Genomic DNA, 13,406 nt, shown 5'->3' on the forward strand with positions numbered 1-13,406 from the left:
GCATGGTACCACTTCAAATACTCCTATGATATGATCTGATTAACCTCAAGTCAACGTGGATATTCACATGATAACAGCCATAAATATATTAAGAGCATATCAATCTTATAACTACATAATGCCTGTCGTCTACTGACTTGAACATTTCACAATAATCACTTTACAAAATACTGAATGTCACTACATTAAGATGAAAGAGATTAAATTTCATCATTTATTATTTCATGAGTAGGTAAACGGAGAAACTCATTGAAGAATCTTCATTAATATTCGCTGTAACTTCTGGACTGACCATGAGACTGGTAATCTAGAAAATTTTAATAATTTTTAACAGAAGAGCCCTGAAAACAGGGAGATAGCATAAATACTTCAGCCAATAGTTTATATGAAATAGAAAATCTATAACTCTGACATGACTATGCAAAATGTATAATGTATCGAGGTGAGGAAAGGATATTATCCTTTCATCTTTAACTATGAAATGATTTATCATTTTCAAAAATTAAAAAGTAAATAAATATTTTTCAATTTTACTTCTATTCATTTAAATCTGTCCTAGTCAGTCCAAAAGTACACAGAGTAACATAATATCTTAGAGCTCCTATTTAATTAAAGAAGAAAAACACTTGATACACTGGAGTCTAAAAATACTGATATTATTAATTAGTATATATCCCTTCCTCCTATCTACTGGAACTTCCTACTTATCCCTGTTTGGTCTTGAAGTGTCACCTCACCTTTATTCTTTACTACATTAATGTCAGATAGACATATAAGCTTGTTTCTTTTTTTTTCCATATAAGCTTGTTTCTGAGAAATGTATGTGGTAAATAGAATTGTAAAAATGATGTAAAAAGGTGGGGAGGGTCTAGACAACATCAGATGATTCTATCTGTGATAAAGAAAAAGGCTGAAGTCCTGTGTTTATAGACTGTGGTTTGGAATACTATGACTTGGCCACAGGAATGCAAGCCATGAAAAGCATACAGCAGACCAGAGGACTTGGCACACTGCTATGGCTGAGCCAATAACCTCTATATAAATCATCAGATGCATACACTCAACTGGGGCAAGTTTACCTTCATGTAAAGAACTGTCTCCATGTGAATCAACCTCATTCAAACAGAGAAAGGAAAGGTATTTACTAGATTATACAAAATGTCTGAGTCAAAATATTTTTATAGCCTATAACATATCCACCACCACACACACACATACATACATTACATCTAGCAGTGAGAATCCTTCCTTGGAAATTTCTTTCTATAATGAATATTCCAAGTTATGAAAAGATCTGAAATTCCAAACATTATCTGTGCTCAGAAGTTGGAACCCAGTGTATCTGCTTGCCCTAAAATTCTTCTCCAGTGCTGTTTGTCTCTTAATTATGCCAAGGGGAGTTCTTATATAATTTTGTATAATTTTTTTTTGCTGTGAACATCAGCAACTCTCTCTTAAACTGCACTGAAAAATACTAGGGAGTTGCACCCTTTGTGTCACTTACTAAACTTCCTCAATAAAGCTACCAAAAGCTTTCTGAGGTGGAATTTTATACTCGCAAATGTCAATTCAGATCTGTTAGATACAGTGAATAAACTTGCCTGCTACAGCAAGCATTCCACCCAAATTGACTAGGTGTGGCTTTTTTTTTTTCATTGTTCAGTCACACTGAACAGAATCTGTTCTCTGGCTACATCTAGGTTGTCATTCCCTTCATCTGCGGGCTTGTAATAAGCAAACTGTACTCAATTTTCCAAAAGCAGACGTGCTCTTCCGGTATCCTAGAAACAGACCAAAGTGTGGTTTGTGGGAAGACATAAGGTTCAAGGCAGTGATACCAATGGGCCTTAATATGCAGCCAGACAAACAATAGGACTGGAAATTTAAACATTAGCTTGAATATTTTAGGGAAAAGAATCAGATGGTCAGAGCAGGAGGGATATATGCAGTTAGAAGGGATAGACAGTTGTTTAGGGAGAGTAGGTACCAAAGAAACGAAGTAAAATTATATGTTACTTCCATAGTAAAATCAAGATGCATAATAAAGAACATTTCTTTCAAGTCAGACTGGTAAATGTCACTTAAAATTGCTCACACTAGCTCAATGACAATATGCCCACAAGGCAGCTTTCTAGACCACAAAAGAGGATCATATCAACCATCTCGAGGTTAGCTTTTTGTACACATAATAACTGCAGAAATTAATCTTTTATCAGGTTATCACATCATAACAGCTATTGTTAAATAATCTACAAGATAGAAAAGCAATTTCCAATTGTTCCCTGGGGTCTTTTAAGTAATGTCTCGTGTCTTGTGCTATGCTACAAAATAAATAGTACTCCTGTGAGTCATAACAGTCATATTCTGCAGCCTGAAATTACCCCCATTGAAGAAAAAAGGGAAATGTATTCTATTATAGAAAGCACGGAGAATCAAATTAGAAAGCACAAAAGGCTGAAAAACTCAATGAATCTCTCACTGGACTCCAAAAAAGTCACTCCCTGATCAATAATGCATGAAGGGTTGAGACTTGGCATGGAGGCACTCGACGGGAGGCTCAACAGAAGATGAATAGTCTGCCTTCTGTCTTTACCCCTATTTTACCCCAGGCCCTTGCTCTCTGATTCCCTGAAATAGGGCAGTTGATTGATGTCCCTTGACCTTTGAAAAAATATAGGCTCCAGCTGCATAGGAAATGCTGGGCTCAGGTGTGTGATAAAATCTGGCTCCTATTCTTTGCTCAGTCTGAAAATGGGACATCCCACAAGAGGCCGAGAGCGGTAACGGTGGGTAAAAGGCTCCCTTGCTTTACTCCCCATCTACTCACATTTTCTGGACTCACCAAGCATATTCATTTCTCTGTGGCTTTATTTATACTATTCTCAGTATCTAGAACACTTTCTCTTCCCTATCCCTTCAAAACCAAGAACAAACTGAAATACTTCAGTGTTTGAAAGCTAAGGATAGAGTTTGGAGGAGTTCAACCATATAAAGTATTACTAAAGGTCAAAGAGGAACTCCAGGGAGCTCACTGGTGACATTCTGGGAACGAATTTATCAACGTAATTAATCAGCACTGAGTTCCAAGGCAAGTATTTTTGGCAAAGGAGTAAACACATGAAATCTATTTATTTTACTTAAAATTTTCTAGACATTCTGGAAAGAGTATCATGGAACAAAATTTTAGTGACTTGTCAATGCCCCTAGGACCCGTTTTTTGCATTATTCATAAAGATGTACCAATTAAGGGGTGCCCTATCTACACAGATGTCCTTGAATTCTGAGAAACAACTTTGTAATGAGATAGGTTTTGCTGAGAGCAGGCTGACCTACTCCCACACTTTGCTTATATCTAAATATTACATACATCTTTCAGTTTTCAGTGTGTTCATTATATAGTAGCCACCAATGAAATGGGTTACAAATAAAGATAAAACAACCCTTTCCAAGTACTAGCCTGATAATGGTTTAAAGGAAGTAGGCCAGCTGGAATTAGAATGAGACACCATGGAACTAAATATGAGACCTGGAAGAACTCAGTAGACAGGGACAGTTTTCAATTCCACCTCAAACAGTCTAAGGCCAAACTGCAACTGTATATTTTAAGGTATTAAGACAAGATGAATTCTCTGTAGGACACTTAAATCACTTTTTAAGTGATCCATTTAAACTCAATGATCCAAACAAATACTAGACGTTGGTCTAGAATGACACCAAAATATTAATTTTACCAAAGGGAAACTTTGTGGCCAGGTTAAGTTAAAACCCCCATCAAACACCTGGCCAGTATCCCTCAAGACTGTTAAGGTCATGGGAAACAGAAAGACTGAAACAATCACAGACCAGAAGAGAGAGCACAGATAGGATTCAAATAAAATACACTGATACCCTGCACTGGCCACTGTAACAGAAAGAGCACACTAGTGAATAATCTGGTGAAGTCTGAAGAAAGTCTGGAGTTTAGTTCACAGTAATGTGTAGATGTCAGTTCCTTAGTTTTGACAAATAAACAATGCATATAAGATATTAAAAGTAGGAAAAACCAGGTGATGGGTAATATGGTAAGTCTCAGCACTATCTTTGCAACTTTCCTTTAAATCTAAAATTATTTTAAAGTGAAAAATCTAAAAGTAACAACAGAACTATCAAAGAGCAAGGAAATTTATCTGAATTAATATCCTAAATTAAAAGGTTTCTATGTCATAATAATCAAACCTCCTCTCTTCTTAAAATGTATATATATTATATATATTAATAATAAATTATTATAAATATATAATATTTATATATAAAAATAAAGATATAAATTAATAATAATAAATAAATTAAAAATAATAATACTTTTATTAGTATTCTTCTATGAATTACATTTTTTTGATTTATTAATTTGCTGCATTGGGTCTTAGTTGTGGCACTCAAGATCTTCAGTTGCAGCATGTAGGATCTAGTTCCCTGAACCAGGGATAGGACCCGGGCCCCCTGAATTGGGAGCGTGAAGTCCTAGCCACTAGAACATGAGGGAAGTCCCTATAAGCTACATTCTTGGTTCCTGCAACCCACTGTTTAAATCTAACACACCTGATTGCTCCCTTCACATGCATAACATCTTTGGAGTGTCAATTAACATATTAGCTCGCATCCTCAATCCTTCGGTGACAACTTCCCAAAGTCCTTGCCAGGTTATTCCAGTGTAGATATGCACCCTTAAAAAAGGACATACATACGCAATTTTGAAAAAGCAGAGCTGTGACTTACAACTGGTGGCATCTGAGCATTCTGGAACATAAACTGCATCTGCTGGGCGAACATAGCGGCGGCACTCTTTTGTTGAATCAGATTGTTCCGTCCATTAATTTCCAGCTGCGTTTTCAAATGTGGAGGAGGGTGAAGGTACTTGCAGTTCTCTCTGGCACACCGGCCCTAAAAATGAAGGATTTTATGAATTGACATTAATATATTAAAAAATCTGGTGTGGCTAAGAAAATAAGAAAAGTTTATTAATCTCTTAGCATGTGGGATGAACTGTTTAAGTACTTTATGTGAATTAACTTATTCAGTCTTGATACATGATACATGCCCCCTAAGACTGATAATCTCATCATTTTTATCTTCCAGATGAGGAGATAAAGAGGAGTTGCACAGCTAACAAGTGACAAAACCAGAACTAAAACCTAGTTAGTCTGACTCCAGAACTCATTCTGGTAGCCACCTTGTTCTGCCCCACTTTGGTATGCATCAACTTACATTTAAAATATAATACATCAGGGATAGTATATAATCATAACATTACAGATGTAAATAAAAATTTCCCAACATGAGACATAAAATCAAATATGATCTAGGATGTGGCTCTACATGTGTAATCAGGAAAAATAAGGGAAAATGTTAAATATATACACATAAAAGTATCTTCTAACTTTTAGATCCATTATTCTGGACAATTTTGGCTCTAAAGTTCTTTTTCCTGAATCCATATGATGTGAGAAACTTCTTGAAATCCACTGATCTTTTGTTAACTGAAGAATAAATCTCTTCTACCTCACAGTTATGCTGCTCTTTAGATCCTAGAGGGAATGGCCCTGAATCATTTGGATAACTGACACCCAAGTATATTTGGGAGTGGCAGGTTATTTGAATGTTTTAGAGATGGTTCAAGCACTTCCAGAAAGGATCATATGGCAGTGCTGTGGAACAAAACATGTTTTCGGTGTTACCTAAATGCTGATATGGCTGCTAATTATGGTGTTTAGTGTGGTAGCAAAGGATGTTAGTGACCAGGTATTTATCACATTGTCAAATGTGTTATGTTCTGTTTGTTTAACTCAAGTACTATACAAAGCAGCTAATAATGATGATCCAATTTGGGTTATTAAGTCTGCCATAATCCCTTTAAGATAAGCACAACTGCAAGCCATTCTTTTTTCCCACAGTTGCTAAGATGCTTTATAGCAGGAGCTTACTTGGAGGGAAGGGTGGAAAAAAAAAAAAGGCAACTTTTTTTGTACCCAAGAGTGCAAGTTGCTAGGTCACCTGAATTCCCAGGAGAAAATCAGTTAGTTCATCAAGTGTTTTCAACACATGCTATGAATTTTCTGTATTTATGATGCTTGAATGGACTATATTAATCAGTCCTTCATATTTAGTTATCTTGTTATTAAAGCACTCTTGTAATTTCACTGGGAACAAGGTGTGGCCCTGAAAATTAGAGAGTTACCTATAATGTTGGGCTTCCCTTGTGGCTCAGCTGGTAAAGAATCTGCCTGCAATGCAGGAGACCTGGGTTTGATCCCTGGGTTCAGAAGATCCCCTGGAGAAGGTAAAGGCCTGGAGAATTCCATGGACTGTATAGTCCACAGGGTCACAAAGAGTCAGATACTGACTGAGCGACTTTCACTTTCTATAATGCAAAACCAGAAGCATTGCAAATGCTCTTTTAAATATCAGGTCAATGGGATGAGGTGGCTCTTTTAGCTCCCCTGGCAGGGAACTGAGTATAAATTAGAACATAGCTTGATAAATCAAGGTAGCCACTATTAGTTTCCGTTAGGCTTCTCATTCTGTTTCTCCAATTTGATCAATTTATTTTTAATCAAATTATTTATAAAATCAAACAATATCTTAGTTTCAATGTACCTTAGAAAAGAAAGCATTTATTGGTAGAGTTGAGGGTGGTATGAACTATTAGTTTCCATTAGGCTTCTCATTCTGTTTCTCCAATTTGATCAATTTATTTTTAATCAAATTATTTATAAAATCAAACAATATCTTAGTTTCAATGTACCTTAGAAAAGAAAGCATTTATCGGTAGAGTTGAGGGTGGTATGAACCCAGTCCTCCTGAACTCATAAAGGTAGGAACAACCACATAATTTCAGCACATATAAGGACTATACGTGAAGTGGAAGTTGCTCAGTTGTGTCCGCCTCTTTGTGACCCCATGGACTACACAATCCAGGGAATTCTCCAGGCCAGAATACTGGAGTGGGTAGTCATTCCCTTCGCCACGGGATCTTCCTAGCCCAGGGATCGAACCCAGGTCTCTCATATTGCAGGCGGATTCTTTACCAGCTGAGCCGCCAGGGGATCCCCAAGGAAATCCTTATATGCACTAAAACTGGCGGTAATGGAAGTCCCCCCTCCTCTATTAACATGTCCCCCTAAGAGAAAATGTTAATTCTCTTTACATCTACTGCAAGGCAAAGACAGTCACAATGATTTCAGTCCCTAGATTCTTTACCCAGCATAACTGGGATTATCTGGGTCAAAATGAACAGCTCAGGAGAACTGGTGGCACTTGGAGCCTTCCACAGCCAAGCATGGCAGTTTTATACTTTCAGGGTTTCTCTTTCTCCTCCTACTTCCCCAAGGTAGAGTCCTAAATCCTCTGCTCCCCTCTTTAATCTCTCTCCCCTGGAGAAATGAAGTTCAGGTAAAGTTTCATCTCTCACTGCAATTGCTCAGATCTTAAATCTCGATCTCTATCTCTGACCTCTCTTCTGAATTTCAGGCCTTTTTTAAAATCACTAACTGCAGTTGCATTTAGAAATCCTGCCCCCTAACCACGTCTAAATAACATACTCCCGACCTTCCTTCTCCTTAGACTACCTTTCGTCTTCCTGCCTACTAGCATTTAGGACTATTGCTCCAGTTCCCAGGCTTTGGGATAGCTGCATAGCAGCGCTGAAAAAAGAAGCCAGGCTCTTGCTGAGCAGGACTGCCTTAGGATCACAAACCCGCCTTGATAGTTTTCCCTGACCAGTGGCAAACACAACCATAACCATTTAAACAGGACACAATCTGTAACCCACCCCCAATTAAATGAGGACTGTCTCTTATACTCAGGAATTCAAAACAATAGATCATTTTTTTTTAAACGAAAAGGAATACATTAAGTTTCTGCCATTTGTTAACAGTTTATAGAGTTTCAACATCAATTACATTGAATGTAATCAGAGGGGAGAGGAGGGCGGGAGAGAACATGCTATATTTGGCCCATTTCCTGCCAATGTACAGATAAAGGATTGCTACCCGCCTCTGTGCTTTTACATTACTGTCCTTTACAAATAATAAGTTTTCTTAAGCTTTTTTTTTCTTGGGAAACTAATGACATTTTTACAAAGCAAACACAGTACACAGAAATAGAAAAAAAAAAGAATTACACTTTAAAAATCACATGAAGCTAGGTTATAAAACTAAAGTATGGAATATGAGGCAGCCTAAGATTTAAAAAAAACTTACTCATCTTAGTTATGAGATTGTACTTGATTTATAAAGCATTCTTTTTTGAATGACAGAATCCATAATTTAATTCTATAACAATGCAAATGCACAACAACACTACCTTACAGAGATTGCTGCTTATGTTAATGCTTATAAAAGAGAAAAAAAAAAAACCCTGCATTTTCAATCAAAACAGTAGATGAGACCAAATAATTTAATATCAACGTTATCTGTGGAATATGATATTTCAAAAGAAAGCCAAGCCCCTTAAATTTTTTCAAAACAACTTTAGGACTCAGGGTAATATATTTATATGCATAACACTTGGTAGCAATAAATCTCCTCTGTAGTCATTCTTCAAGACGCCCAAACTTAATTATAGGGCAAAATACTTTTATTGGAGTTGGGGAGGGGGTGGCAAACTTTGTTCTTGACATTTGCTAACATTTGCTTTTAGTCCCTATAGGGGATTAAGGATTTCATAAGCACGTATGGATGAGATGGGGTGGAGGCAAAGGATGGATTTGCCCACCACAGTATGTAATCACTTATTGTTTTTCTGTCCTTTGGAAAACCAGTGACTATGAAGTTTCCAGAGGCCAGCTAAGCACTGTGAATGGGCCACAATACTTTATCACACCAGGTCTGTAACAGCCCAGAAACTATCTTGGTAGAAAAATATCACCTGTTGGGTTTCCCAAGCCAAGTCAGTGGTGTCCAAGCCCTCCTTCTAGACCCACAGGTTCAAGAGTTGCCATGTGCTCAGTGCAGACTCACAAAATTAAAGAAATTAGAGTGCAAGCTCATTTAGGCTTGCCTCAATTTCACGCCTTTTCCATTTCCTTTGGCCTTAAAAACAAATCATTCTCATCAGATCTTTCACTGTGATACTGAGTCAAGAAAATAGCAAAGTGATTTGATAAGAAAGTGATTCTCTGCTGAAATAAGTGTTACTATATCTATGCATCTCCCTGCTCCCCTATTCCATCTACTCTCTTTGAAAAAAGCACCCAAAAAGCAGCAGGGGGAGAAAATGACCAATGAAATTTCTGAAATACATCAAAAAGTTGATGACAGACAAAGGAAAAAGTTGCAGAGCATTCATAAAACCTCCAAAATTCAATCTATTTCCTTTTTCTTACCTTCAGGCTTTTCACAGTACAAAGCCTTCGACTGAAAGAGAAAAGTAGCATTGTAGAGATTCAAATCCCACCTAAGTCTCGGGAGTTTTGAGAATGAGTCTGTCAGAGACAAGACTTCCCAGGCACTTGGTGGTAGAAAACTCCTGTGAAATGTACTTTTTTATGTTCATGAGACAAAGCTCTACCATCCATCAGAATAAGAAAAGGACCCCAGGAAGCTGAAAATTACCCTTTGTCAGTCACCAGTATCTTAACAGGAACAGCTGTTTGCAGAATGACTTGCTTCTTCAAATACATTAGGAATTATGGGAGGGGGGAACCTCTCAAACACAATAATAACTGGATTACCTTTTCAAAGACATCTCATTGTTCTGCAACACTACCAAGAGTTAAATGTTAAATAAAGCCGACAAATAGGTGATTTGATTTCTATAAGAAAATTATTTCATTTTAATGATCATATATTAAATGAAAAAACCTCTTGATTATACTGCCCCACTAAAACATACTTACATGCATGGACATGGCTTCTCAGAGGAAGTAACAGTGATTTTAGAAAAACACATGATCCGTATTAGGTTGCCTGGTTCCTACAACCATCACGGACCTTTTAAAGGCTAGGAACAATCTGAAACAGCTAAAAGGCAACATCAACATAAACTGAGTATCAGCCAGATATCAACACACTAATGGCAATTTCCTTCTTTCTCTTAAGAGTTGTTTTTATAAAAATGTGTATCCTCCAGAATTGTACCATTTATGAATACTGAGATATAGGCACAAAAAGCATCCTTAAAATCTTGCATACAACTCAATTTAAACTTGGGATACAGACAAAAAAAAAAATCTTTCTTTAAAAAGCCTTTAATAAACCACTTCCTGAGTATACTGAAGGCAAAATTAATGAGGCTGACTGTCCCTCCACCATGGAGAGGGTAGGCAAGCACTCCTCCCACTGAAGTCAGCACTGCATCTCTGCTGAACTCTGCTTTCTTTTTTTTTATGTTATTGAAGTCTAGTTGATTTACAATGTTGTGTTAATTTCTGCCGTACAGCAAAGTGATTCAAGTTATATATATATATGTATGTGTGTGTGTATTCTTTTTCATATTCTTTTCCATGATGGTTTATCACAGGATATTGAATATAGTTCTCTGAGCTATACAGTAGGACCTTGTTGTTTATCCATTCTCTGTATAATATTTTGCATCTGCTCATCCCAAACTCATGAACTCTGCTTTCTTGACATCCCCTATACATATATAGAGGGCAATGACTTTGGTGCAAATGAGAGACCAAGTCCGAATAAGTAAGAAGCTGGGAGGAGAGCAGAAGAATTTTTCTTGCCTATCTGCCTCAAGAAAGCTTTCGAATGGTGACCTCCAAAAGATGAAGGGAGGAGGAGCTCAACAATCACACTGTTGTTCTCTGCAACAGCCCATGAGATAACCTGATTACCAGAACTGAAACATGTAGGGCTGAACCGGATTTTAAGGAACATCTCCTGCACCTTTATCTTACAGAGAAAGTGAAGGCCAAATTGATGATGTGGCTTGTCCTAATTAACAAGCAGCTCAGTAAAGACAGAAGCCAAGTTTCCAGACTCTCACTACCCAATATGGATTTTCAGTTCAAATGACTCTTTCTCTATAAAGATTGTCCTGAAGCCATGTTCCCACCCCCACTCCCCCACTCCCTTTTATCTCTCCCTCGTTTGTGCTTCCAGCTGCATCTTGTACTCGGGTTTATCATAGCACTTATCACTGTGTACATTGATAAATTGTTTGCATGCCTATCTCCCCATTCGACTTTGAGTTTGTTTAAAGGCAAGACTGTATCTTCCTCATCTTTGAACCTCCAGGGCTGTTTCTGTGCCTGGTGAATAGTGACTACTCTATAAAAGTTTGCTGAGTGGATAAACTTGGTGGGAATAATTTTATAGGGTATCACACTAAGTCTGCCTTAGAAGCCTAATTGCTTCTCTTGCTATTTCCTTCCCTAAGTTCCTTCTTCTTCCTCCAAGAAGAGGACAATAGCTGACACATGACTGAGGCTGTTCCTGGTTTTCTGATTCAAATGAACCGTTATTTTGTTCAGGTATAGTAAATAGCTCATTTGTTACTGCTTTTTTTTTTTAAATGAATATATACTCTGACATGTATGTGACCATCATGGCTGAAAATTCCTGGTCATTCAGTATACACTGAATCAGAAATGTTACGAACCTGAGGCACGCAGACACAAACCCTAGTATAATTCCCAGAGGTCTGTGGTCACAAGAACCCCCAGAATATAAAGCCCCTACAAAACTAAATAAAGGAACCTGCAGCAGATTCATATTTAATCAGCACCTGGGCCTGCCCCAAGGGGAGCAACGCTTTTCGAGGGTCAGTTTAGAATAAAGTGCCTCCTCCAACTGCTCCATCCTCACTCTTCATTTCTCTAACCAGCTGCAAGTCAAATTCCCTGAAGCTACTTAGACAAAGGTGGAATATAAGGCTTTAGGATAATCACATCGGGTGAGGCCTTCCTGTGCATCTCTACTGACCTCTTACAACAAAAATGTTTCTGCTGTGCTTAAGACCCATATTCAGCTGTATTCACATTAAACATTGATTCTCAAATAATCATGAGCTTGAACTTTTTCTGAAGAACAAATAACACCAAAAATCATAGTTGCCGTTCATAGTGAAACCAAGCCTGCCTCCCCAATACCCCAGGTCTGCTCCCTGCCCACTTCCCAATTTGCCCCCTCTGTGGTCTAACACCTTCAGTTGCTTGAAAAAATTTGATATCTGTTCAATATGTTCCTCAGGAATGTATCATCTCTGTTTACAAAACAGACAACCAGAATCAAATTAAAACCCCCAAACAACTGAATCACACCGGTACCGAGTTACCAAAAGTTAGAGGCGTTTCTGATGCTAAGTATTCATGGAAGCTGTCTTTAAAGCAGTTGATGGCTGCCAACATAAAATGTCATTAAAACACAGAAAAAGAGGAAAGAATGAAAAGAATGGCATTGAATTTGTTACTCCAAGAAATAAAATACACAGAAAATCATGCAACTTCTAGAAGCTGCTTACTACATAGGCTTCCTTAGGAAGCAACATAAAGGGGTGTCTCCCTCCACCCTTAGGCAGTCAAATCTCTGGCTCTCAGCATTGCCTCGGCTCCCTTTTCTAGACACCCGTCCAGTCACTACAGCGACTCAGAACCAGGACAGAATGGACACTGGCTGCGTGCACTCTTTCTTCCCGGCTAGGGCTTCCATCTGGGCTCACATCTAGGGTTGCCAGATTTATCAAATGAAAACACAGGACTCCCAATTAAATTTCAATTTCCCATAAACAAGGGCTCATTTTTTTTTTTTTTAGGATAAGTATGCCCCATACGAAATATTATCTGGCAACCCTCTCCCTATCTATTCGTCCACTCCAGTGCGTTAAGCTAAATAAAGTCAAATCCTCAAAAACCCATTTACCTCCCTTTACCTTAAGGTCACAAGCAGCCCCCTCCATTGGAAACAGCCCAGGGTCTACTAGGCCTTCAGCTCCCCCAGAGCAAAGCAGAAGGCCCTCTCAGTCCCAGCTTACCTGACCAGCTGCAAGGAATTTAAGGAAGTTGACTGTTGGAGAAAGCAATTTTTTACTCCCTGGCTCCTCCCACCAAAAGCTTCACACGGCTCCCTACCCAGCCAGCCACTCCACTTTCCCAACCACTGTGGCGCAACAACTGTGTATTCAAATGACTTTGATGCCTGCCTGCCAGAGCTCCTCCTTTAGACTAGGATGGGGGGAGGGCGTGGTGAGTGACCACTGTGCCGATCTCCTGACTCTTTATTTAAGTCTATATAAATTTTCTTGAACATGTGAATTATTACAGGAAGACGAGGCTTTTATGTTTTAAAGTTGTTGCTTTTTTTTTTTTTTAAGCAGGGGGAGGGAGAGGAGAGCAGATTAACTTTCATTTCTTCAGTCCTGTCGGTGGCATACTCAAATTCAAGCAAAAGTCATCCAGTGAAGCCCAGGAAAACATCTGCTTA

General features: G+C 38.2%; 1 protein-coding gene across 4 annotated transcripts in view; it reads right to left on the reverse strand.

Annotated features, from left to right (window-relative positions):
- The window catches only part of MBNL3 (muscleblind like splicing regulator 3), a 117,363-nt gene that overhangs the window by 28,705 nt on the left and 75,252 nt on the right, over positions 1-13,406 (reverse strand). For all 4 annotated transcript variants that reach the window (XM_043896692.1, XM_043896693.1, XM_043896689.1 and 1 more), the window contains exon 3: positions 4,756-4,920. In XM_043896692.1, the coding sequence (XP_043752627.1) occupies positions 4,756-4,920 (165 nt within the window). The remainder of the gene's footprint in view (positions 1-4,755; positions 4,921-13,406) is intronic.

This window comes from Cervus elaphus, chromosome X, assembly GCF_910594005.1.
Source record: "Cervus elaphus chromosome X, mCerEla1.1, whole genome shotgun sequence".
Classification (NCBI taxonomy): Eukaryota; Metazoa; Chordata; class Mammalia; order Artiodactyla; family Cervidae; genus Cervus; species Cervus elaphus.